General features: G+C 51.9%; 2 protein-coding genes and 1 long non-coding RNA gene across 3 annotated transcripts in view; all 3 read left to right on the top strand.

Moving 5' to 3' along the window:
* The first annotated feature begins 4,016 nt into the window (after positions 1–4,016).
* Positions 4,017–4,672, top strand: LOC115082199. The gene is made up of 2 exons (XR_003854104.1): positions 4,017–4,054; positions 4,110–4,672. It is a non-coding gene; the product is annotated as an uncharacterized LOC115082199 (long non-coding RNA).
* A 2,471-nt stretch (positions 4,673–7,143) lies between these two features.
* Positions 7,144–15,152, top strand: LOC115082197 (ATP-sensitive inward rectifier potassium channel 14-like). Its single transcript, XM_029586448.1, has 3 exons — positions 7,144–7,487; positions 12,322–13,187; positions 13,665–15,152. The coding sequence occupies exons 2-3, from the start codon at positions 12,450–12,452 to the stop codon at positions 14,163–14,165; spliced, it is 1,239 nt and encodes a 412-aa protein (XP_029442308.1). The 5' UTR covers positions 7,144–7,487; positions 12,322–12,449; the 3' UTR covers positions 14,166–15,152.
* Positions 15,153–20,178: 5,026 nt separating this feature from the next.
* LOC115082193 (cytohesin-2) overlaps positions 20,179–27,423 on the top strand; it is a 46,255-nt gene continuing 39,010 nt past the window's right edge. The window contains exon 1 of the mRNA XM_029586444.1: positions 20,179–20,260. The gene's annotated coding sequence lies outside the window, so the exon portion shown is untranslated. The remainder of the gene's footprint in view (positions 20,261–27,423) is intronic.

Below are 27,423 nucleotides of genomic sequence, written 5' to 3'. Positions count from 1 at the left end.
CCCCCCACTGGGGATGTGAAAACCTGACCAAAGCGTGGAGGATGAAAGCCTCCAAAAACCATGCCAGCTTTGGCCCCACCCCCGAGGGCAAGATGGAAGATTTAATGATCTCAATGTTGTGAGGAGGGGGTTGTTCGGGTCTGTGTGGGGCTGTGGGCTGCTGCAGGGGAAGTCTGTGCTCCCCCCCCTTACTCTTCAGGAAGGAGAGGGGTGAGAGAGGTAGCGTCTCCCCTCCCCCACCTCATGTTGCCCCTCTCTTCTCTCTCTCTCTCTCGTTTCCCTGCAGATCCGAAGACGACGCGAAGCGCTCTCTGTGGAAGAGGACAGCGTCTCCTGTCTTTTTTTTTTTTGTTTTTTTGCCTTGCATGTTAGTTTACTGTCTCACTTCCAAACAGGACCCGACGCACTGAAGGCTGACAGCCCGGGGAGGGGCAAAAGGGGGGAGGGGTTCATAGATGCGTGAAGCTTCACACGGTTACCTGCCTCCTCCCTCCCCTGCCGTAACGTCCCCATAACCACCCTGCACGCAGGCCGTTACAGTAAAGGCACGCTCGGGCGAGCGCAACCCGTTAGCATGCGATTGGCTGTGCGTTTTCAATGCGCGTCTATTATCCCTTACTCAGTAAGGGGGTTTAGCATGTCGAAAACGCACGGACAACCCCCCCCCCCCCCCCCCCGAAAACTAATGGCGTTATTAGTTAGTCCCCGGGATACCGCTAGCCAAGGGCAGGCGTTAATTTTCTGAGCAACCAGCTAAAGTGTACGGAAAGGTAGAAAAAATATCTGCCCGCTGGTCAGCAGGTTAGCAAAACTGGACGCTCTGTTTTAGCGGAGAGGTGGCCGGAGAGCCGGGCGCTCAAGACAGGAGTGCCTGCTCTCCCGCATTTTTTACTGTCTCGGCCTTACGGTGACCTGGGGGTTGCTCCCCTTCTCAATGGCCCGTTGCTAGGGCTGCTCCTGCCCTATTCTCCCCAGGTACGATGCATTGGTGTACAATGCTTTGCTTCGGATTTTCTGGAGGGCAGGGATCTGCAGGTCACGCTTTCGTCGGCAGGTTTGAATGTGAGAATGGGATTTTTTGTTTTTGTAGCTGTGTGGAGGGTGTATGGGAGTGGGAGTCAGGAGCTGGTAGGCAGAAATATTTCTTTTCAAATAGAAAAGGAACGTGTAAGGCCTTACTGCCATTTTAATTGGGATGCACTTCTTAATAGGGGACATGGATGTCCCCAGAGTGGATGATGGGTGTCATTTGTAAGCTCCTGTGCCACAGAGAGCGAGGGCAGTCACACCCCCAACCCCTATCATGTGCCAACAGAAATACCAGGCGTGGGAGGAGGCAGGCGCACCCCCCCCTGTCTGACGACTTTCATGGCTCTGGGCAATCAGTCCCCAGCCATGCAGAACTGTGACATCACAGAGCAGTCATGACATCATCAGGCAGTGATGACAGCAGAATGGCTGAGCTTAAGAGAGAATTTTATATTAGGGACAAGAGGACAGCAGTGAGAGTTAAGAGGCTGGGAGGGGATATGATCGAGGTGTATAAAATCACAAGCAGGCTGGAACGGGTAAATAAGCTTCACATAGCATCTCCTAATCCAGGTAGCAAACTTAAAACAAATCTGAGAGAATATTTTGTCAGTTGATGCACAGTTAAGCTGTGGAATTTGTTGCCAGAGCATGTGGCCATGGCTAGTAGTAGTGCTGGCTTTACAAAAAGATGTGAACACATTGCTGAAGCTCAGGCCCATGAGCACTTATTAGCCAAGCAGGCACGGAAGGGTTCCCCATCCTTCTACTTCTGGGAGTGATCGATGGGAAAGGGATCGCCTCCTTAAGATCTGCCGGCTACTTCCAAGGAAACTTGGAAGGTGGGGGGGGAAAGGACGCGCTGGGCTCCACTGACCACTGATCTGGCCCGGTGCAGCACATCCTATGTTCTCATGCACAGGCGTGCAGTCTGTGCCCACATCTTGGTGCATGGTAGCATACACATTTATACATTGTTTTATAAACTTTCTATATAATGAAACAGCACCTCTGAACGTGGAATTTAGGGTGCCTAAGAGAAGGATAATGGGGTGCTGCAGGCAGTCCCCGTTACTGTATGAGTGCATCACCCAAACTTATATACCTTGCCCCTTCAGACTCAAGGTTTTGGAATATTCAATCAATTGACTATACCAACTACAATAATATTCCGTTATGGCTGTTTAATTGAATCTGTAACGTCAGAATTTAATCTGTTTTTTTCTTTAAATCCATTAATTATTTATTTATTTTATTTAAATACTTTTCTATACCGAAGATCATGTACAAGTACATATCGGTTCGGTTTACAATGAACCAACAGTTGGAAATTACATCAAACAATAAGAACATAATTTAACTAAACCTTGTACAGCAAACAATAAGAACATAATTAACAAAATTGTACTAGAGTAGAACTGTAGTTGAACAAGCATAACGAGTGGAATATAGGGAATATCGAAAAAGGGAAAAACATGATAATCAGCACAGGGAGTACATTATAGAGGTTACGGGGATACGCACAGATACGCGCAGCTCTGCGCGTATCTACTAAAATCCAGCGTACTTTTGTTTGCGCCTGGAGCGCAAACAAAAGTAGGCCTATTCGCGGAGTCTGAAAATCCGCCCCATAGTGTACTTGGATTTTCAAAAGGCGTTTGACAAAGTCCCTCATGAGAGGCTTCTACAAAAACGTCAGGGGATAGGAGGCGATGTCCTTTCATGGATTATAAACTGGTTAAAAGACAGGAAACAGGGAGTAGGATTAAATGGACAATTTTCTCAGTGGAAGGGAGTGGAGTGCCTCAGGGATCTCTACTTGGACCGGTGCTTTTCAATATATTTATAAATGATCTGGAAAGGAATTCGACAAGTTAGGTTATCAAGTTTGGAGATGATACAAAATTATTCAGAGTAGTTAAATCACAAGTGGATTGTGATAAATTACAGGAGGACCTTGCGAGACTGGAAGATTGGGCATCCAAATGGCAGATGAAATTTAATGTGGACAAGTGCAAGGTGTTGCATTTAGGGAAAAATAACCCTTGCTGTAGTTACACGATGTTAGGTTCCATATTAGGAGCTACCACCCAGGAAAAAGATCTAGGCATCATAGTGGATATTACATTGAAATCGTCGGCTCAGTGTGCTGCAGCAGTCAAAAAAGCAAACAGAATGTTAGGAATTATTAGGAAGGGAATCTATATATATAAATGCCAAAGCCCTCACTGACTCACTCACTCATCACTAATTCTCCCACTGGCCAAGTACCTACAAGGCTGAAACTTGGCTCCGTCATTCTCTATCATGTCCTTGGAAAAACTAACCGCTTCTCACTGTCCTATGTTCGCTGGTTCGTTCCATACCGCCCTCTAACGCAACACCCCGCCAGTCACTTCGGAATGGGATATGAATAGCAGTCCGTAATGCAGGATATGACGTGCCAATCATGCAGTAGTACATCGTACGTTACATCTATAGATATAAACTCCAAGCCCTCGCTCACTCAAAACAATTACTTTGCAACTTGCGTAAATAAACTCACACGTTTCTATCCACTAGTGGTTAATAAAACGGAAAATGTCATAATGCCTCTGTATCGCTCCATGGTGAGACTGCACCTTGAATACTGTGAATCGGTTATTTACTCTTTTGGATAATAGAAAGACTAGTGCGCACGCCATGAAGTTAGCATGTGGCACATTTAAAACTAATCGGAGAAAGTTCTTTTTCACTCAACGCACAATTAAGCTCTGGAATTTGTTGCCAGAGGATGTGGTTAGTGCAGTTAGTGTAGCTGTGTTTAAAAAAGGATTGGATAAGTTCTTGGAGGAGAAGTCCATTACCTGCTATTAATCAAGTTTACTTAGGGAACAGCCTCTGCTATTACTGGCATCAGTAGCATGGGATCTTCTTAGTGTTTGGGTAATTGCCAGGTTCTTGTGGCCTGGTTTGGCCTCTGTTAGCAACAGGATGCTTGGGCTTGATGGATCCTTGGTCTGACCCAGCATGGCAATTTCTTATGGTCTTAACTGCCCGACTCCCTCACAGGTTTCTTGCTTCGAATATTTTTTAAAAAGTTTTTAAGAGCGTTGCCTGGGGCAGGCGCTAGGGTAAGCCTCTCTATGGGGCATTGGTGAGACCTCGTCTAAAATATCTACGGAGGCCACACCTCTGAAAGGAGAGAGATAGGCCGGAGGCAGCCTGGAGAAGGTCTTCCAAAACTATGGAGAGTCCGGGTTCTAGACCAGATTACAGAACTTCAATATATATACCCTGGGGGGGGATGAGGCAGGGGAGTAGGAAGGAGACATTCCAATACCTCAACCATATAAATCAGGCATAGGCCCTTCCCATGAGCAACCCCAGCCTGCATGGAAGCAAGGTGGGTGGGAAGAGCCTCGCCACAGAGAATCCCGATAATGTTATATGCAGAGAGCGTGGAGCCCTCTTACAAGCCAGGATGGAGGTTGGTGCGGCACTGGGAGATATACTAGTTTTATATTTTACTGCTCCTGAACAATGGGGGGGGGGGGGGAGGAGAGAGAGTGATGGCATCCCGAGCTTCTGAAATCCAGTTTTAGGTTGGGGGAACTGGATACACAGCAGGCAGGGCCAGCTATGTTTCTCCCCCCCCCCCCCCATCCTTGGAAAAAAAAAAAGGCAGAAACCAACCTTTGTTTGCTGATGACATCACGGAAACCCAGGGCATCTCGTGAAGTCAGTGGCACTGTGATGTCATCGGCCAGGGGGGAGGCAGGAATCCAGCTGTGAAAGGACAACTGCACAGCCGTTTCTGCGGGGGTGCCAGCTGTAAGGTGTGCCAAGGTCCTGTTTGGAAGACAAATGTATTGGCATTGTAATACAGATCAGAATGAATAGTGTTGGAAATGATTTTTAATAGAAAGTAAAAAAAAAAAAAAAAAAAAGCAGCATTACTGGTGTACAGACGATGCGGGGGGGGGAAAAGCAGGGCACAGGTCGATGGATACTCGGGTGCCGGGAATCCACAGATCGAGTCCACTGGATCTCACTAGAACATTTAGAGGATGGAGTTAAGTGCAGATGTATTATAAATACATGAAACATTTACTAGAGATCTACCCCACCCCCAGACGGCGACGTGCTGGACCCAAAACGCACCCCCCTGGTTACTGGCCATGGGCCTGCGCTGCAAAGTTGCTGAGCGAAAAGGCGGGATGCGGAGTGCATCGGTTATTCCGTCCTAATTCCTGGGTCTTCCAAATTGGTCCCTGGCGTGGAGTAGGGGGCGGAACCCATGGCGAGGGGGTTTTTGTTATTGAAAGACACGTTTGGGGTTTTGTTTTTTTTTTTAACACAAGAAGGGGACACTCACTAATCCCAAACAGCTTCCTGCGCCCATCCCCACTCCCCGGCCTGTCCCCTAAGAGCATTAATAAAGTTATTTACAGATGTGGCGGACCTGGCTCACGGGAGACGGGGATGTACGGACAGCAGAATTAAAGGTCAGGACGCTCAGCGGGAAGCCGGGCAGCAAAACATGTCAGCCTAAGCGTGAGATTGTAACATTGTAGAGCAGAAATAAACTGGACTTTGAGATGGCTTTAAAGGCCTGTCTTCTTGTGGCAGTGGATGATTGTTTGCACATCTAGCTCCAGGATGCTAACGGTCCCTTGCTGTATGGGAGGTCCTGTATTTTGATTTTTTTTTTCAAAAATAAAAATGCCCGTCTGGAAACAGGGGCTGGCGTTGGTGACCTTAGTGTGGGCGTGTGCGCATGTCTCTCTCTAGTTGCAGTGCTGGACAGTACTGTGGTCCTCCTGAGCAAGTGGTGGGGGGAGAGAGAGTTGAAATCCTCTGGGCTCAGTTTCCCCCACCCTAGAGCCTGGAGAGGAGCAGAGTTGCACTGGGGGTTGCAGGCTATAAAGTCAACCCCCCCGCCGGGACACCACAGCTCTCTCTTCCTAGGCGGATGGCGAGCGGCTGCTTTTCGTACGGTGCTGCGTACGCCGACAGCACCGGCCACGCCGTCGGGAGAGGGGCCGGCTGCCCGTCTCCAGCGGCTTTGCCCTGCTGCGCGGGAGGCGGCTGGCGGGGTTAGGAGGCAGCTGGCAGGGGGGAAGGTGGCCAAGCAAGAACTGGGACACCGTACATGCCATCTAGCTTTAGAAAAAGACTCAAGACTTGGCTGTTTATGCAAGCTTTCCCGGACTTAAATGAATGCACCTCTCCAACATATCCAACACAGCAGCTGTACCTCTTCTCCTTGTATATAATTCAGTCTCTGCTAAACTCTCTTTATTTCCTCTGATCCCAGTTCAATAGTCCTTGTTAATTGTAACTGCTTTCTTCGACACGTTATTTCTGTTTTTGATGTATTGATTGCACCCCCTGATTATTTGTAAACCAGCATGATGTGATGGCTTCATGAATGCCGGTATATAAAAACCTTAAATAAATAAATAAATAACATCGATCTCTGTGCCCTGCATCTTCACTGGGGCTGGGGTGGATCAGTCCTGCCGGGCGGCTGCTGCTCGTGGTACGATCTGGCACTCGATGTTAACGCAGGGGGGAGGGGTTCCCCCCTTCCAAGACTCCTGGATGCCACCAGCAGTGCATGTTGCAGGGTGGCAGGTCAGGTGGCCTCTGCAGAAACAAGGAACAGATTTAAGGATTTGCTTTAGCAAAGGAGAAGAGGGCATATCCCCCCCCCCCCCCCCCCCCCCCCCTCAATGTAATATTTTTTTCTGAATGGATATCACCCCCCCCCCCCTCTATCTTATCCTCTTCTCCCCATTTCCTGCTCTCTCAAGACCACAGGCCCCTCTGGACAGTTTGTCCGTGGGTCGCCCAAAGGATGGAGAGAATAGCAAAAAAAAAAAAAAAAGGAGAGAAGCAGGCCAAAGTCCAGAAAGGCCGAATCTCCAGTTCTGGTGCTGCTCTGATCCCCCCCCCCCAGGAATAATGCACCCCAAGTCCAAGCCAGGATCTCCCTGAGCCTGGTGGGACCCTGCCACCAGGTGCAGCCAGGACGGTACCCACCCTGGGTGGGGGGGGCCCATATCTCACTGTCAGCTGAGAGGGGATGGGCTGTGGCTGGACGCCCATTGGCTGGGAAAGGTATTCGAGTCGCCTCAGGGTAAGGGGGCTTGGAGGTCGCTCTCTGTCCCCTCTGGCATGGGAGGAAGCAGTGCCCGAGACAGACTGAAAGCAGATTCTCAGCATTGGTGAAAACAGAAAGGGAGCACCTCATGCTTTCGGCCGCAGGAGATTCTCCAGGAGACTCTGCCAGGCTAGAACTTGTCTTCAAAAGAGAGAGAGAGGCCAGAGGACAGACAAAGTGTTGAAAGAAGCCGGTACTGGGACCGGACCCGAGCGGGCATCTGGAGGAGAGACAGCCCGGCCCATGCAAAGCAAAAGATAAAAACGGAGGAGGGAGGAAGAGAAGAGAGGGAAAGCCCCTCCACAGTCAGGTAAGAGAAAGAGATGGGTCAGGACCCCCTGCTTCTGGGTCCGGCTCAGCACAGCAACTGGTGGAAGGGGGAAAGCAGAGCTTAATGGGGGGGGGAGGGGTGCAAACTCGATGAGACTAGGTCCTGATCCGCTGTCGGATTCCCCATTTCTTTAAGAGACACCCCCCCCCCCCCCCGCCTGGGAAAGGAGCTCTTGAAGCTTTTATTAACCGTGCGCACCCCTTCCCCTACTGGCAGTCGTCTGCCAGGTGAGACCCTGGCACAAGAAAGGAGGCGGCTGGCAGGATCAGAAGATAGACAGGCAAGACTTCAACCAACAGACAAAAGGCAGCAGGGTGGCAGAGAGAGGGTGAGAGGGAGCCCACTCCCATCAAATTTATAGTCTTATTATTATAACGGAGGGTGTTTCTAACTATCCTGGCCACAGCTCTGCCAGTTCACCTCACTCCTGCTATCCCAGTACTGAGACCCTCACACACAGCTCTGCCGGTGCACCTCATTCCTGCCCTGCAGCACCTCCTGCTATTCCAGTACTGAGACCCTCACACACACAGCTCTGCCAATGCAACTCACTCCTGCCCTGCAGCACCTCCTGCTATTCCAATACTGAGACCCTCACACACAGCTCTACCAATGCACCTCACTCCTGCCCTGCAGCACCTCCTGCTATTCCAGTACTGAGACCCTCACACACAGCTCTGCCAATGCACCTCACTCCTGCCCTGCAGCACCCCCTGCTATTCCAGTACTGAGACCCTCACACACAGCTCTGCCAGTGCACCTCACTCCTGCCCTGCAGCACCTCCTGCTATTCCAGTACTGAGACACCACACACAGCTCTGCCAATGCACCTCACTCCTGCCCTGCAGCACCCCCTGCTATTCCAGTACTGAGACCCTCACACACAGCTCTGCCAATGCACCTCACTCCTGCCCTGCAGCACCTCCTGCTATTCCAGTACTGAGACCCCCACACACAGCTCTGCCAGTGCACCTCACTCCTGCCCTGCAGCACCTCCTGCTATTCCAGTACTGAGACCCTCACACACAGCTCTGCCAATGCACCTCACTCCTGCCCTGCAGCACCCCCTGCTATTCCAGTACTGAGACCCTCACACACAGCTCTGCCAATGCACCTCACTCCTGCCCTGCAGCACCTCCTGCTATTCCAGTACTGAGACCCTCACACACAGCTCTGCCAGTGAACCTCACTCCTGCCCTGCAGCACCTCCTGCTATTCCAGTACTGAGACCCCCACACACAGCTCTGCCAGTGCACCTCACTCCTGCCCTGCAGCACCTCCTGCTATTCCAGTACTGAGACCCTCACACACAGCTCTGCCAGTGCACCTCACTCCTGCCCTGCAGCACCTCCTGCTATTCCAGTACTGAGACCCCCACACACAGCTCTGCCAGTGCACCTCACTCCTGCCCTGCAGCACCTCCTGCTATTCCAGTACTGAGACCCTCACACACAGCTCTGCCAATGCACCTCACTCCTGCCCTGCAGCACCTCCTGCTATTCCAGTACTGAGACCCTCACACACAGCTCTGCCAATGCACCTCACTCCTGCCCTGCAGCACCTCCTGCTATTCCAGTACTGAGACCCTCACACACAGCTCTGCCAATGCACCTCACTCCTGCCCTGCAGCACCTCCTGCTATTCCAGTACTGAGACCCTCACACACAGCTCTGCCAATGCACCTCACTCCTGCCCTGCAGCACCTCCTGCTATTCCAGTACTGAGACCCTCACACACACAGCTCTGCCAATGCTCCTCGCTCCTGCCCTGCAGCACCTCCTGCTATTCCAGTACTGAGACCCCCACACACAGCTCTGCCAATGCACCTCACTCCTGCCCTGCAGCACCCCCTGCTATCCCAGTACTGAGACCCTCACACACAGCTCTGCCAATGCACCTCACTCCTGCCCTGCAGCACCCCCTGCTATCCCAGTACTGAGACCCTCACACACAGCTCTGCCAATGCACCTCACTCCTGCCCTGCAGCACCCCCTGCTATCCCAGTACTGAGACCCTCACACACAGCTCTGCCAATGCACCTCACTCCTGCCCTGCAGCACCCCCTGCTATCCCAGTACTGAGACCCTCACACACAGCTCTGCCAATGCACCTCACTCCTGCCCTGCAGCACCCCCTGCTATCCCAGTACTGAGACCCTCACACACAGCTCTGCCAATGCACCTCACTCCTGCCCTGCAGCACCCCCTGCTATCCCAGTACTGAGACCCTCACACACAGCTCTGCCAATGCACCTCACTCCTGCCCTGCAGCACCCCCTGCTATCCCAGTACTGAGACCCTCACACACAGCTCTGCCAATGCACCTCACTCCTGCCCTGCAGCACCCCCTGCTATCCCAGTACTGAGACCCTCACACACAGCTCTGCCAATGCTCCTCACTCCTGCCCTGCAGCACCCCCTGCTATTCCAGTACTGAGACCCTCACACACAGCTCTGCCAATGCACCTCCCTCCTGCCCTGCAGCCCCTGCTATTCCAGTACTGAGACCCTCACACACAGCTCTGCCAATGCACCTCACTCCTGCCTTGCAGCACCCTGCTATTCCAGTACTGAGACCCTCACCCACATCTCTGCCAATGCACCTCACTCCTGCCTTGCAGCACCTCCTGCTATTCCAGTACTGAGACCCTCACACACAGCTCTGCCAATGCACCTCACTCCTGCCTTGCAGCACCTCCTGCTATCCCAGTACTGAGATCCTCACCCACAGCTCTGCCAATGCACCTCACTCCTGCCTTGCAGCACCTCCTGCTATTCCAGTACTGAGACCCTCACCCATATCTCTGCCAGTGCACCTCACTCCTGCCTTGCAGCACCTCCTGCTATTCCATTACTGAGATCCTCACACACAGCTCTGCCAGTGCACCTCACTCCTGCCCTGCAGCACCCCCTGCTATTCCAGTACTGAGACCCTCACACACAGCTCTGCCAGTGCACCTCACTCCTGCCCTGCAGCACCCCCTGCTATTTCAGTACTGAGACCCTCACACACAGCTCTGCCAATGCAACTCCCTCCTGCCCTGCAGCCCCTGCTATTCCAGTACGGAGACCCTCACACACAGCTCTACCAATGCACCTCACTCCTGCCCTGCAGCACCCCCCTCTATTCCAGTACTGAGACCCTCATACACACAGCTCTACCAATGCACCTCACTCCTACCCTGCAGCACCCCCTGCTATTCCAGTACAGAGACCCTCACACACAGCTCTGCCAATGCACCTCACTCCTGCCCCGCAGCACCCCTTGCTATTCCAGTACGGAGACTCTCACACACAGCTCTGCCAATGCACCTCACTCCTGCCTTGCAGCACCTCCTGCTATTCCAGTACTGAGACCCTCACACACAGCTCTGCCAATGCTCCTCACTCCTGCCCTGCAGCACCTCCTGCTATTCCAGTACTGAGACCCTCACCCACAGCTTTGCCAGTGCACCTCACTCCTGCCCTGCAGCACCTCAAGATATTCCAATACTGAGACCCTCATACACACGCTGCCAATGCACCTCATTCCTGCCCTGCAGCACCCTCTGCTATTCCAGCACTGAGACTGGCATACGCAGCTCTGCTAATGCACCTCATTCCTGCCCTGCAGCACCCCCTGCTATTCCAGCACAGAGACTGGAATACACAACTCTATATGGTAAAGCTGGGGGGAGGGGATCGGGGATACTCCCAAAACAGCCTGTAGATGGATTTGTCTGTCGTGACCTCCCTTCTGTACCTGAGTCACTGGGGGGGCACGGATGGTCTGAGGATTTCGATCCTGTATTTCCAAAGCACTTTGGAGGTGTCCTGATCATACGTCCTCCCTTTTCACGTTAATCACATGACCGCATCCTCTTCCCCCCCCCCCCTTTTTTACCAGTAAAAAAAAAACCAACCTATTGGCCATTTAGTCTCCTGACATATTTCCAATGGTCCTTGGTGTGAATGCAGGTTTTTGTCCACCGTGTCCATTTAGGTACCTGGTGACCCCCTCCGAATAACAATAACAGCCCAAGTCCATAATCTGCTGCCTCCTGCTCAATGTTAGAGGAAGGAGACCCTACAGAAGGAGTTTATATATCCAGTGGTAAAAAATGGATACACTACAGTCCTCCTGGGATGACTCCGATCTCTAAAGGCTTCCCCTTCCCTTCCCACCCCCAAACGCAGAGCCCAGCTGGAACTAATGGAGAAAAGCGACTCCAGGGAGAAGTGCTAGCGCATGATCCAGCCATGCCTCACGAGATCGGGTCATCCGGCTCTCTCGGCATGCCCCCCCGCGTGCTCCCCAATCGATCAGCAGGCTGAGGCTCCTCCCCCAACCCGGCGGGCTCTGCTGGCACGGGGGGGGGGCCTTTCCCCCGAACCGGCGTAGGGCGACTCTTCCTATCCCGGCGGATCTGGGGGCGGCAAAGGTTAACTCCCAACCTAGCCGGGGTCTGCCAGCACAACCCCAAGTCCTGTGCAGTGGGTCAGTGGCATCCAAAGCTTCTCTGACCCCAGATTAAGTATGACATTGTTATGGAATTCCAGTCCTGACAGTAAGCTTCACATCTGCTTAATATGGAAACTTAAGCAGCTCTTGTGAGCGTAAGGGAGTTAAGTAAGAGCGAGCGATGAGGTGTCCTACTGAGGCATGACTATATTAATGTCACTATTTCCCCGGGGAGGTTCTGAAGTCCAATAGTGAGGTACAATTCTATAAATTGTGGTTGTACACGTGGTCAGATTACAGGGGTGTTATAGTGAGGTGTCATTTTATGTTCATGCTGATCTGGCATACTTTAATAACCTCTCACCCGGTTTAGGATCCTGAGGGCCAAGAGAAACCAATGACAACTTACAGCAAGTAATCTGCCAGCAAGGTCTTAACCCTGCAACCATCTGGCCCTCTCCCCACCTCACTGCCAGGCTGGGCAGTTCGACTGCCATCCCAATGGGCGTGCCACACGCCATTCGTCATCCCAGCAGCAGTGCCGAGAACCCTGACCCCTTGAGGGAGGAGGAGGACCCTGGGCTGCGTCAGGGGCTGCCGCTGCCTGCCTACCGCAACAGCACGAGCCACATCAAGTTGGGCCACCAGCGCAGCCGCTTCGTCCAGAAAGATGGCCACTGCAACGTGCATTTCGTCAACCTGAGCGAGAAGAGTCAACGGTACTTGACCGACCTCTTCACCACCTGTGTGGATATCCGTTGGCGGTGGATGTTCCTGCTGTTCTCCCTCTCCTTTGTGGTCTCCTGGTTAGTCTTCGGCTTTTCCTTCTGGCTCATCGCCTCCTTGCATGGGGATCTGGCCCCTGCCCCAGAGGGGGCCTCGGATAACACCTTGCCCTCCCCTTGCTTCTTCCAGGTCACCAGTTTCATGGCGGCCTTCCTCTTCTCGCTAGAGACTCAGACCTCCATTGGTTATGGCTTCCGGGGTGTGACGGAGGAATGCCCACTGGCTGTGCTGGCCGTGGTGCTCCAGTGCATCGTGGGCTGCATCATTGACGCTTTCATCATCGGCGCCATCATGGCCAAGATAGCCAAGCCCAAGAAGCGCAATGAAACATTGGTCTTCAGTGAGAGTGCCGTGGTCACCATGCGGGATGGGAAACTCTGCCTCATGTGGCGGGTGGGGAACCTGAGGAGGAGCCACCTGGTGGAGGCGCACGTCCGGGCACAGCTGTTGCAGGTAAGGATCCATTCCTAGCTCTTGCCCAACTCTAGGCTCCCTCCTTCCAATTCACCAGCAAGATCACCCAGTGCTCCTCACCCTCCTTTCCCCATGTGTGCAACTCTCCAAGAAGCTCAGGTAATCGTGGTCTAGTGGCTGTGGGCACAGAAGCATGTACTGTGTAACCTCAAGATGCATACTGTTCGGATGTATGCAACGTACAGAGAAAACATGGGTCAAATTTGGTAGCAGCAGCTGGCCTATTTGTCTCAAGGGTGGCTTCAGAACCTTCTGGGACTTTCTCTTTCATCTGAAATGAACTGGGAAACCCAGATTAGCTCAACTGTTGCTTATAAACCCAGAATCAGGCGATCACCCTAGCTAAAGAACATTTCAACCCTTGAAAAGTCATACCAGAACTAGTTTGATTTCCAAGCTGAAAGCAATGAGTGAGGCCAGTGGCCTCTTCTTATTGACTGTGTCCTTCTCTTTCAGCCACGGGTCACTCCGGAGGGGGAGTATATCCCCCTGGATCACACAGACATCAATGTAGGGTTCGACAGTGGCACAGACCGGATCTTCCTGGTGTCCCCCATCACCATCGTTCATGAGATCGATGAGGAGAGCCCCTTGTACGAGCTCAGCCGTGCTGAGCTGGAGGTGGCAGACTTTGAGCTGGTGGTGATCCTGGAAGGGATGGTGGAGGCCACGGCCATGACCACTCAGTGCCGGAGCTCCTATTTGCCCAGCGAGATCCTCTGGGGCCACCGCTTTGAACCCGTACTCTTCAAGAAGCACAGCCACTATGAGGTGGACTACCGACACTTCCACCGCACCTATGAAGTGCCAAGCACGCCTGCCTGCAGCGCCAAGGAGCTCTTGGCACACAAGTACCCCCTGGAGGCTCCCAGCTCCTTCTGCTACGAGAACGAGGTGACCCTCAGCTGCTGCCAGGTGGAGGAGGAGCCGCTGACCACTTATGGGCGAAGCTCCTGATGTGACAGGAGACACCAGCATGTGACTTGGCCACTGGCTTGGCGTCATAACTATGGACCTACCCCTTGCCTCATCCACACCTCTGGGAACTTACAGAAAGCAGACGACTAGATTGCACACTGCCCCTCAGAAAAAGCAACCACCTGTCTAGTGTTTCCCACCCCACACCCCCAGCTTCTCTCCTCTTTTAAAACAAGGAATAAATTAAATCCATGGAGGAGTTAACCGCGCCCCCCCCCCCCCCCATTCCTGGCCTCCCCAATGAAAAAGGTGTCTTGCTTGCACAAAACGGGAAGATCTCATCAGCAGGCCAGTCCTCGGTGCAGCTGCTGCCGTGAAGGTCCCCTACACAAAGGAGCTCCACAGTGAACACATCTGGTTAATGAGGAGGGGGCAGGAACACCCTCCCCCTGGGTCAGCAACTTTTCGTGGAATATCTTAAAGCTGGGGGCGGGGGGGAGGGAGGGAGAAGGGAAGAAAGAGAGAGAGAGACACGTTGGCTTGAAGGTATAGGAAGCCCTCTCCTGCCGTGTGGGAATGGAAACAGGTGATCTAAGCAAGGGAGAGAGGGCATGAGAAGAGCCCGGAGGCTCTTTCCTCTTCCTTACTTGGCTTTCCTCTTCTTACTCTCCTGAGGAACGAGGAAAGCCAAGTAAGGAAGAGGAAGGAGGCCTCACGCCAGCCAGCTGAACCCTCCCAGTTAAGGGGGCTTCCGTGGTGTGCCATCTTGGCCCGGGGGAGGGAGGGGGGAAATCAGTAATAACAGGAAAACCTGATCTGGGGTGATTATTTTTCAATCGGTTTTAAAGCTTTGCCAAAGATGAAAACAACCCTTGCATCTTGGAGAAAGAGGCAGTATTTTACAATTGATTATTCATTAACTAGACTTTGGAGCCTTTCCTTTTTTTTTTTTTGATGAAGCTAAAACTTGAAAGATTCATCCGCTTCATGCAAATGTGATTTAATAAAAACATAAAATTAAATCTTTAGGTCACTGTGTGGTTGTAAAGTCCTTTTTTGGTCTTGAAATCCAACTCTTCCCTCCTGCACCTCAACCCGCATCCCCTGACACACAAGCAGGCCGATACAGTAAGAACTGCAGGAGAGCGGGCGCTCCGTGTTGAGCGCCCGCTCAGCCACCTCTCCTGGGCGCGTGATTCTATTTTTAAATGAGGGATAGTGCTAATAAGGAGGCACTAGGGACAATAGGGACGCCAACCTACACGCACCGAAGTTATACCTACTAATCCAAAGTATGCACTCAAGTCCTCCCCGTGCCTTGACTCTGGCCTGTCTCTTGCTACTGAAGGTGAATAAGCATGCAAAACCAGATTTGAATCAAGGGAAGAGCTGAAGATTAGAGCCGAGGCATAGGGAGATAAAGTGACTCCCCCCAGGGTCACATACAGAGAGTCAGTGACAGAGGCAGGGATTAGAGCTGAGGCACAGGGAGATAAAGTGACTTCACCCCCAGGGTCACACACAGAGAGTCAGTGACAGAGCCGGGGATTGGAGCTGAGGCACAGGGAGATAAAGTGACTCCCTCGGGGTCACACACAGAGAGTCAGTGACAGAGCCGGGGATTAGAGCTGAGGCACAGGGAGATAAAGTGACTTCACCCCCAGGGTCACACACAGAGAGTCAGTGACAGAGCCGGGGATTGGAGCTGAGGCACAGGGAGATAAAGTGACTTCACCCCCAGGGTCACATAGAGAGTCAGTGACAGAGCCGGGGATTAGAGCTGAGGCACAGGGAGATAAAGTGACTCCCCCAGGGTCACACACAGAGAGTCAGTGACAGAGCCAGGGATTAGAGCTGAGGCACAGGGAGATAAAGTGACTCCCCCAGGGTCACACACAGAGAGTCAGTGACAGAGCCAGGGATTAGAGCTGAGGCACAGGGAGATAAAGTAACTCTCCCCAGGGTCACACGTAGAGACTCAGTGACAGAGCCGGGGATTAGAGCTGAGGCACAGGGAGATAAAGCGACTCCCCCCAGGGTCACACACAGAGAGTCAGTGACAGAGCCGGGGATTAGAGCTGAGTCACAGGGAGATAAAGTGACTCCCCCAGGGTCACACACAGAGTCAGTGACAGAGCTGGGGATTAGAGCTGAGGCACAGGGAGATAAGGTGAGTCCCGCAGCATCTTATATACACAAAATAGTGCACGGCCTGCATCATAAGCCATACATAGAGAGAGTGAGGGGGCTAAAGATGACCTCTCTGAGATACCATGCAAACATTTGTGTATCTAGCAGGGCACAGGAAGGGACCAGCAGGAAGCATATTCCGTAGAAGAAGCTCAAGCACAAGGGATCACTGTAAGAAACTGAGGGCAGGAAAGCAAAAAGGGAAGGTGTGAAACCCCTTTCACTGACAGAGATGGTGGACACCTGGACCAGACATCCAGCTGAGGTTCTGGGAGCCAGAACAGTGAGAATTCAAACCTGCATGGGATGGACAGAGAGGGACCTCGGGGAAGGAGAAGAGCACAGATGAGGGAAGACCTGTGACAGCAGGCATGGGCAGGCTGAGCGAACCCTTTTGCTGCCGCCATCGTGCACTTGTTCCTCTAAGAACCACTTCACCTCAAAGCATTGCACCAGTTTGCAGAGCAGCGTTACAGCCTCGGAGCCCGAACGCTGCTGTCCGGGAGAGGGGTGGGCTAGGGTCATCGGTCAGACTTCTCAGGTGCCGGCTGCATGCATGAATGGCTGAGTGTGGGCCCCTCCCCCCCCAACAGAGTACCACAAATCCACCTGTCCACAGAGCCTGTGAACCTATGTCCCAAGCAAAAAAACTTCTCATCAACCTCCAAGGGCCACAAGGGGAATCTTTACAAGGAGGTAGGAAGCAAAGTGAGACACGATCAAACTCCACGGCTGCACTGTCATCTAATTAAATTGACTGCGCAAAGTACGTTCAGGGTCGCCGGGCCCGCTGGCTGAGCCACGGTTGTGTGGCGTGAAGATTGAAGAGCCATCGTAAGAGTTGGGGAAGACAAGAATCTTCCGGAGTAAAAAGGGCCAAGGCGTCCTGGTGAAGACATTAAGGACGGCGGTGGGCGAGGGAGCACCCAGGTCCGGTACAGAATGAACCAGCCTGGAAGGCCCGAGCGATCCAGGAAGTCGGAGGGAGAAGGCGATGTACCGGGCGAGGAGATCGGGGGGGGGGGAACGACATTCTACTTGGGGCCAGTGTCCGGCAGGTGAAGAGGACAGGCCAAATGCCAAGGTCTGGAGGCCCGCGCAGGGCCCGTTTAGACGACAGCCGAGAGAGGGAAGAGCCCAAGGGACGCTTTGGAAACCCAGCCTTCAGAAGGGCGCCCAGGTCATCGTGACACGGGGCGCTCAGGGTGTGAAAAACACGTCGGCAGCCACTTCAGCAGCACAGCCAGGGCGCTGAGATGCCGGGACGTGGTCCGGCGGCTCAGCATGCCGCCCTCCGCCACCACTGGTCAGAAGTGGTCACTCAGCGAGGGCCGCCAAGATGTTTATCATGGCAAGAGTGCAGATCAGGTCTATAAATAGGAAGAAGCGAGGCCAAGCGAGAGCATGTGAGACACTCCAGGCCCAGAGGAGAGGTGTTTCCTGACAGGGCCCTGGACGTCATGCTTACCCCTTGCATTTCTCATCCCAAGTGGGTGCTGAAAGGTGAATAGCTTCACCACCTTCGCCGGGTACAGACTGTACAATAACCCCCCCCACCCTGCAAACCAAGGAGGAAAAGGTCATGCAGAAACTTAATGACAATTAATAGAAAAACACCCCCCTGCTCTTCTAGCACTGAGACAACCCCCACCACACACACACAGCTCTGCCAATGCATCTCACTCCTGCCCTGCAGCACCCCCTGCTATTCCAGTACTGAGTCCCTCACACATAGCTCTGCCAATGCTCCTCACTCCTGCCCTGCAGGACCTCCTGCTATTCCAGTACTGAGACCCTCACACACAGCTCTGCCAATGCACCTCACTCCTGCCCTGCAGCACCCCCTGCTATTCCAGTACTGAGTCCCTCACACACAGCTCTGCCAATGCACCTCACTCCTGCCCTGCAGCACCTCCTGCTATTCCAGTACTGAGTCCCTCACACATAGCTCTGCCAATGCTCCTCACTCCTGCCCTGCAGCACCCCCTGCTATTCCAGTACTGAGACCCTCACACACAGCTCTGCCAATGCACCTCACTCCTGCCCTGCAGCACCCCCTGCTATTCCAGTATTGAGACCCTCACACACAGCTCTGCCAATGCACCTCACTCCTGCCCTGCAGCACCTCCTGCTATTCCAGTACTGAGACCCTCACACACAGCTCTGCCAATGCATCTCACTCCTGCCCTGCAGCACCCCCTGCTATTCCAGTACTGAGTCCCTCACACATAGCTCTGCCAATGCTCCTCACTCCTGCCCTGCAGCACCCCCTGCTATTCCAGTACTGAGACCCTCACACACAGCTCTGCCAATGCACCTCACTCCTGCCCTGCAGCACCCCCTGCTATTCCAGTACTGAGACCCTCACACACAGCTCTGCCAATGCACCTCACTCCTGCCCTGCAGCACCTCCTGCTATTCCAGTACTGAGACCCTCACACACAGCTCTGCCAATGCACCTCACTCCTGCCCTGCAGCACCCCCTGCTATTCCAGTACTGAGACCCTCACACACAGCTCTGCCAATGCACCTCACTCCTGCCCTGCAGCACCCCCTGCTATTCAATCCTGAGACCCTCACACACAGCTCTGCCAATGCACCTCACTCCTGCCCTGCAGCACCTCCTGCTATTCCAGTACTGAGACCCTCACACACAGCTCTGCCAATGCACCTCACTCCTGCCCTGCAGCACCCCCTGCTATTCAATCCTGAGACCCTCACACACAGCTCTGCCAATGCACCTCACTCCTGCCCTGCAGCACCCCCTGCTATTCCAGGACTGAGACCCTCACACACAACTCTGCCAATGCACCTCACTCCTGCCCTGCAGCACCTCCTGCTATTCCAGTACTGAGACCCTCACACACAGTTCTGCCAATGCACCTTACTCCTGCCCTGCAGCATCCTCTGCTATTCCAGTAATGAGACCCTCACACACACAGCTCTGCCAATGCACCTCACTCCTGCCCTGCAGCATCCTCTGCTATTCCAGTACTGAGACCCTCACACACAGCTCTGCCAATGCACCTTACTCCTGCCCTGCAGCATCCTCTGCTATTCCAGTACTGAGACCCTCACACACAGCTCTGCCAATGCACCTTACTCCTGCCCTGCAGTATCCTCTGCTATTCCAGTACTGAGACCCTCACACACAGCTCTGCCAATGCACCTCACTCCTGCCCTGCAGCATCCTCTGCTATTCCAGTACTGAGACCCTCACACACAGCTCTGCCAATGCACCTCGCTCCTGCCCTGCGGCACCCCCTGCTATTCCAGTACTGAGACCCTCACCCACAGCTCTGCCACTGCACCTTACTCCTGCCCTGCAGCATCCTCTGCTATTCCAGTACTGAGACCCTCACACACAGCTCTGCCAATGCACCTCACTCCTGCCCTGCAGCACCCCTACTGCTCTGGTGGTGTGAGGAATGGCAGCTCAGTGCACAGAGGTCACAGGCATGGCTGCAGCTGAGTGCATGCAGCTGGAAGAAAGTTTGCATGAAAATGGTGAAAATACCTTGAAAAATGTAAGTTAAAGTCCAGAAATTGTGCCTGGAACTGGAGAAAACACCTTGAAAGATAGAAAAGCAGGAAGCCAAAGACAAGAGACGGTGCTGGTAACCAGAGCAAATATTCAGGAGGAAGCGGAAGGACAAAACCCAGGGCAGCAAACAGCAAGTAAACTTTTATTTTCTGACCTGTTTAAGCAACAGAATCAGCCTGGAAAACAGCAAAACAGAGCAAGATAGTTGGTGAGATTTCACCGTGGGACTCACTGCTGCTCCTCTGGGCTGAGATTGTGTCGGGAAAGTTTTATTACAGAAAAGCTTAAAGTCCCCCTCCAGCGTGTGAAGGCTTCAATCCATACCCCAGGAAGCTCCCGGGTCGATGTGGCATTCAGAGCTGGGAATCACTTACTGGCCTCCTGGAACCGGTATGAAAAGGTGAAGGGACACCCCCAGAGTGGAAGCATTTCCCGAGCGCTGTGAGAACGGTGAAGGTGCACTTTAAAACTGAGGCCATCGAGCCCAGCGAGGTGCGCACCTGGCTGTGGAGATACTGCACGGTGCTGGGAGAGCCATGGCCTGTGCTGGACTCGGGGGTTCTGCCCTGCAGGCTGGAGAGCAGTGGTTTCGCCTCCCACTGGCTGATGGCTGCATGCAGCCCCTGCCTAACAGCTTCATGACCAGAAGGGAGAGAGGCAGATTTAAAAAAATGTCTTAAATGGGGCTCTACAGAGCATTTCCGCTCAACCTGCAAATATGTAAAGGGTGGGAGATGTGAACAGACTGGCTACACCAGTGCTGAGTGCACGGCCACGTGGATGGGCACTGTCTGTCCTCAGCCCCCCTCACGCTGAATGACCCCCAGGAGGAAGCCCCTGATGAGAGGCAAGAAACTCAGCTGGGACCCCCAGCCAGAGCAGGGGGTCTCAGCTCTGAGACATTGTGGTATTCCTGGGACCTCTGTTAAATGGGTGTCCTGTCTTGATCACTCTGCGCATGGTGTCCCTATCGTGAATGGGTGGCTGGGAGAAGGCTTTAAGGTCCAGTCAGGAGTCAGGCAAGACGGTCCATTCGGTGTCCTGTCACATGTCTTCATTATAGATCCCATAAGGCCATGCAAGGGATCCCTGGAGGGAAGACGTCTGCAGGTAACATTAAGGTGACAGCATGTGCTTTGTTCCAAACTCCAGGTCTGAGAGCGCCCGCCCGGTGGGAGACGGTAGATGAAAAGTGACTATAGCAAATGAGCTAAATATGTAAGCTAACAACTAACCTTGTGTATGTGTTATCCCTCTAGATTCCCCCTTAAAGTAAATGAGACTCGTCATGCACTCATGAATTGACAAATAATAACATCCTAACTAATTTTCACTAGGTAGCTATTAGCTCTATAATGGAGCTATACAGATACCTGCGTTATAAGAAGGACCTACTTCATAATAGCAAGATCACATATGTTATCTTTCAGAGTCAAGTAATTACATAATAGTGGTATAACATGTAAAGATAAGAACAAAGAGAGACCAGTATGAAAGTACTATGTTTCTCATATAATACTAGGTATACTGGGCAAGTCTTTTCAAGGAGTACTATTATTGTGAACAACTACCCAGGATAATATTCATTAAAATGGCAAGCAGGGATTGCACATTACCAGAAAAGTAAAGGAAGCCAATAGAATAGAAGAAAACCAAGAATCAACATAGAAAAGTCAGAAAAGGTTCAAACTCCAAAGTGAACTAAAGTCCGCATTACTAAGACTCTTCTTTCACCTTTGTTTCTGGATTTAAGTTTCACATTTCCACTGCCTCAGAACCTTGGGGTCGGGCTGCAGGCCTGTTCTACAAACTGCTTTTATTTATTTTTATTTATTTAGAAGCTTTTATACACCGGTATTCGTAGGAACATCATTTATTTATTTATTTATTTAAACATTTTTATATACCAAACATATTGTGTACACTTCGTCTGTTTACAATAAAACAACAGACTGTCTTTAACGACATGTCCTAAAAACAAATAAAATATCGTAAAAATAAAATAAACTCAGCTAAAAATAAAACCCTATAAATAATAACATAAAATTATACAGTAATCAGTTAAAAAATAATAAAATACATACAAATCATTCAATATCAAACTAACAATAGGGTTAATAAAATAAAAATCTCGTAGCCATATTTTAGTTCCCAGGGAGAGTCTATTGGAATCATACTGTCGTGGTGAAAGCTTGAGTGTACAGCCATGTTTTTAGTTGCTTCTTAAAAGACTGAATACTCTCCTCTAAACGTAATATCTGTTTACAGGGAACTTAACTTAATACAAGGAATGTAGGGAGTGGTAACTTGGAAAAAGCATAACATAAAGGTATGATAAGGGGGTAACGGTAGTTCTATATACAATATACCACATACTCCATACTAAATACTATATGCAAAATACCATATTTTACAGCACTACAGATATACAATGGTAGAAGGGGAGAGGATCCGATTTGGGGGGGAGGGGTAGTTATGATAATGGTGAGAGCAAAATAGAATGGAAGGGGAGGTTGTTATAAGGCAAAAAGTCTGTATTGTACAATACAAGGATCAAGTATGCTAGTGAAGGTTTCAAGGAGACAGAAGAGGCAAGGGGGGGGGGAGGGATCTGTTTGAAAGTAGGGTAGTGTTGAAAGAGCGTTAAAGAGATAGAGGCTATTCAGGAAAGGCCTGTTTAAAGAGCCAGGTCTTTAGCTTTTTTCTTGAATTTCTGGGTGCATAGTTCTAGACGGAGGTCGGGCGGCATGGAGTTCCAAAGGGTGGGACCTGCAATCGATAGCGCCCGAGCTTTTGTGGAGGAGAGGTGGGTGGCCTTGGGGGAGGGTGTGTATAGGGTTCCTTGGTAAGCTAATCTAGTGGGTCGGTTGGAAGTGTGGAAGCGAAGGGAGTCGTCTAACCAGTGTCTATTGCAGTTGTGTAGGGTTTTGTGTATAATTGAGAGGTTCTTGAAGAGAATTCGGAATGAGATTGGGAGCCAGTGGAGATCTTTGAGGATGGGATTAATATGGTCAGATTTGCGTGTGTTAGTTTGAATTCTGGCGGAGGCATTTTGCAGCATCTGGAGAGGTTTAATGGTTGCGGTGGGAAGGCCTAGGCGTAAGGAGTTACAATAGTCAAATTTAGAGAAATTGTGGTCTGCAAAACTGTGCGGAAATCATTAAAGTGGAGGAGTGGTTTAAGTTTTTTGAGGACATAGAGTTTAAAGAAATATTCTTTTGTGGTTGAGCTGATGACGTTTTTCAGGTTCAGTTGGTTGTCAATGGTGACGCCAAGGTCTCGTACATGTTGGGGGAAGGAGGTAGAGGAGTGGAGGTGGTTGATGTCGGGGGAAGGCATTAAATTGTGGTGGGGAGAGATGAGGAGGAGCTCAGTTTTTGATGAGTTTAGGGCAAGGTGCAGGTTTGTGAGGAGGTGGTTTATTGAGGTGAGGCATTTTTCCCAGGTCTTAAGGGACTTGGATAGTGATTCTTGTATGCAGATGAGGATTTGAACATCGTCAGCATAAATGAAGTGAGGGAGGCCAAGATCAGAGAGGAGCTGTCAAAGGGGCAGTAGGTATATGTTGAATAGGGTGGAAAATAGGGAAGAGCCTTGGGGGCACCTTGAGTTAGATGGATGGGGGTGGATTCCGTGTTACCAATTCTGACTTTATAGTGTCGGTTCTCGAGGTAGGATTTAAACCAGTGCAGGGCTGTTCCTGTAATGCCGATTTCTATGAGTCGGTTAATTAGGATGTCATGGCTTATGGTATCGAAGGCGGACGATATGTCAAGCAAGGTGAGAATGTAGGATTGGCCATGGTCGAGTCCTTTGAGAAGGGTGTCTGTGAGGGAGATTAGGAGGGTTTCCGTACTGAAGAACTTACGGAAACCAAATTGGGAGGGGAAAAGAATACTGTGGTTTTCTAAGTGGTCTGAGAGTTGGGTGCTGACGATTTTTTCCATGACTTTTGTGAGGAAAGGGCGGTTAGAGATGGGCCGATAGTTAGATGGATCAGATGGCTCGAGGTTAGGTTTTTTTAGGGTTGGTTTGACTATGGCCTGTTTCAGGGAGTCCAGGACTTTACCTAGAGAGAGTGAGCAGTTGATTATCTTGGCGAGGGGTTTGGCAATTGTGTTCGGGATTGATACGAGGTATTTAGTGGGAATTGTGTCGGAAGGGTGAGAAGAAGGGTTTCGTTTCTCTAGGATGGTTTCAATTTCAGATGAGGAGGTGAGGTCAAGAGAGTCGAAGATAGCGTTTGGGTTTTTAGGGAGGGAGTACGTGTGGGGGGAGGATGAGGGGAAGCGTAGAAGGATTTAGCAAATTTATCATTGAAGACGTGGGCGAGTTCGTCACATTTGACTTTGGAATCCTCATCGGGGATTGGTGGGGGATGATGTTTTTGTGAGATCAGCTACATACGAAAATAGGGCTTTAGCATTGTACTGGAAATTGTGTATTTTGGGGGTGCAATATCCAAAGGGTGCAGACGAGCCTCGTCTGCTTGCAAAAAAACCGAGGGGGGCTTAAACATGATAAACCCTGTGCTGTTTGTGCCATTATGTACGTTTTATTCAGCTTGAAACACTGTCTGCGTTTTGGGCTCTGTCCGTGGCAGCGCATCCTATCTAGATGGGTCACGCCATGAGCAGAAGGCTATAGGATAGCGCCCATCAAGAGGACAAGGCCACCGCCCGCCCCACGTTCAAGCTCTCATAAGATACATAGCAGCCCGGCATATCTTAGCAGATGAAGTGACCTCCCTGTTCAGGAGAGAGCTGTGTTATCTACGATGACCTTGCCTTGCCACAGTGCCCTTGAGAGTATTACAATGAAATTCTCCCTAAGGATACCACCGCCTGTGTGGGACTTCCTATGGCGACGCAGCGTCCGTGCTAACATGAGGCTGAGGGTTAATTCTACCTGTGCCACACAGAAGCAATCAGTGGGCACCTGGTTGTGAGCTGCCCTTTCAGTAATGCAGGGTGGGCAGAGGCCATAAAACATTTAGGTATCCCCTCATGTACTGGGTATCCGGATAGGATCCATGGCATCAATGAGCTCACACTCTGGTGGCTGATCACCACAGTTATAAAGGGCAAAATAGGGCTGGCTCGGTGTGCATTAGGTATTAAGGAAAATTCACACCCTGGTTAAAGAAGTGGTGTCCTCAGTCTGGGAAATCAGGGACAGAGAAAAAGAGCGGTACAGCCCCCGAATCTGGAGAGCATTACCTAGATCTTAAAGGAACACATGCCATGTAATGATGATTTCAGACTGCTTTATATGTGTTCTTGTAAATAATCTAAGTATGTTGTTGTTTTATAAATAAATGAGAATTACCCTGCTATTCCAGTACTGAGACCCTCAGACTCACCTCTGCCAATGCACCTCACTCCTGCCCTGCAGCACCTCCTGCTATTCCAGAACTGAGATCTGCCCAAACACACAGCTCTACCAGTGCACCTCACTCCTGCTCTGCAGCACCTCCTGCTATTCCAGTACTGAGACCCTCACACACAGCTCTGCCAATGCACCTCACTCCTGCCCTGCGGCACCTCCTGCTATTCCAGTACTGAGACCCTCACACACAGCTCTGCCAATGCACCTCACTCCTGCCCTGCAGCACCTCCTGCTACTCCAGTACTGAGACCCTCACACACAGCTCTACCAGTGCACCTCACTCCTGCCCTGCAGCACCTCCTGCTACTCCAGTACTGAGATCCTCACACACAGCTCTACCAGTGCACCTCACTCCTGCCCTGCAGCACCTCCTGCTATTCCAGTACTGAGACCCTCACACACAGCTCTGCCAATGCACCTCACTCCTGCCCTGCAGCACCTCCTGCTATTCCAGTACTGAGACCCTCACACACAGCTCTGCCAATGCACCTCACTCCTGCCCTGCAGCACCTCCTGCTATTCCAGTACTGAGACCCCCACACACAGCTCTGCCAATGCACCTCACTCCTGCCCTGCAGCACCTCCTGCTATTCCAGTACTGAGACCCCCACACACAGCTCTGCCAATGCACCTCACTCCTGCCCTGCAGCACCTCCTGCTATTCCAGTACTGAGACCCCCACACACAGCTCTGCCAATGCACCTCACTCCTGCCCTGCAGCACCTCCTGCTATTCCAGTACTGAGACCCCCACACACAGCTCTGCCAATGCACCTCACTCCTGCCCTGCAGCACCTCCTGCTATTCCAGTACTGAGACCCCCACACACAGCTCTGCCAATGCACCTCACTCCTGCCCTGCAGCACCTCCTGCTATTCCAGTACTGAGACCCCCACACACAGCTCTGCCAATGCACCTCACTCCTGCCCTGCAGCACCTCCTGCTATTCCAGTACTGAGACCCCCACACACAGCTCTGCCAATGCACCTCACTCCTGCCCTGCAGCACCTCCTATTCCAGTACTGAGATCTGCCCAAACACACAGCTCTACCAGTGCACCTCACTCCTGCCCTGCAGCACCTCCTGCTACTCCAGTACTGAGACCCCCACACACAGCTCTGCCAATGCACCTCACTCCTGCCCTGCAGCACCCCCTGCTATTCCAGTACTGAGACCCTCACACACAGCTCTACCAGTGCACCTCACTCCTGCCCTGCAGCACCTCCTGCTACTCCAGTACTGAGACCCCCACACACAGCTCTGCCAATGCACCTCACTCCTGCCCTGCAGCACCCCCTGCTATTCCAGCAGAGACCGCCTACACATGCTCCAAAACACTAGGTAATGTTGAGCTCCTATAATCTCAGGGATGTACATGTCTTTTAGTGGAAAAATGGCAAAAGTAAATGATAGCCAAGAACAGCCTCTGCCTGGGTTCTCAGCACATGCTCCCCACTGCCTATCTAACCACTGAGAGGAGACACTGACATGTGGTGGCCCATTGCTCGAGAAACATCAGCAAATGACCTATGCTAGCCACATCCACAGGGACAGCTTTAGTGACTGAGACTACAAAACCCAATCCAACTTGGAAAAGAGTCAAGCAAATCTGTGCAAAGCTTCATTAAGACCCTGCTCATCCAGAGAGCCTGAGATGATAGACACAAGTGATATTTACTGAGAAACCAGCATCTCTGAATTTCACCAGTCTCCCTCCGGCATTTCCAGCCCCCGCGCTCTCTGCGTTTTGCCGGAGTCTCCCTCTGGCGTTTCCAGCCCCCGCGCTCTCTGCGTTTTTCCGGAATCTCCCTCCGGCGTTTCCACCTCCGCGCTCTCTGCGTTTTGCCGGAATCTCCCTCCGGCGTTTCCACCTCCGCGCTCTCTGCGTTTTGCCGGAGTCTCCCTCCGGCGTTTCCAGCTCCCGCACTCTCTGAGTTTTGCCGGAGTCTCCCTCCGGCATTTCCAGCCCCCGCGCTCTCTGCGTTTTGCCGGAATCTCCCGCCGGCGTTTCCAGCCTCCGCCCTCTCTGCGTTTTGCCGGAATCTCCCTCCGGCGTTTCCACCTCCGCGCTCTCTGCGTTTTGCCGGAGTCTCCCGCCGGCATTTCCAGCTCCCGCACTCTCTGAGTTTTGCCGGAATCTCCCTCCGGTGTTTCCAGCCTCCGCGCTCTCTACGTT

The sequence above is a fragment of the Rhinatrema bivittatum genome, unplaced genomic scaffold (assembly GCF_901001135.1).
Source record: "Rhinatrema bivittatum unplaced genomic scaffold, aRhiBiv1.1, whole genome shotgun sequence".
Classification (NCBI taxonomy): Eukaryota; Metazoa; Chordata; class Amphibia; order Gymnophiona; family Rhinatrematidae; genus Rhinatrema; species Rhinatrema bivittatum.
This window is presented reverse-complemented; position numbering and strand designations above follow the sequence as displayed.

Coding starts and splice junctions, on each gene's coding strand:
- LOC115082197 (XM_029586448.1), top strand. CDS start 12,450: ATGGGCGTGCCACACGCCATTCGTCATCCCAGCAGCAGTGCCGAGAAC. Junction 13,188..13,664: donor TCCGGGCACAGCTGTTGCAG/GTAAGGATCCAT, acceptor CTTCTCTTTCAG/CCACGGGTCACTCCGGAGGG.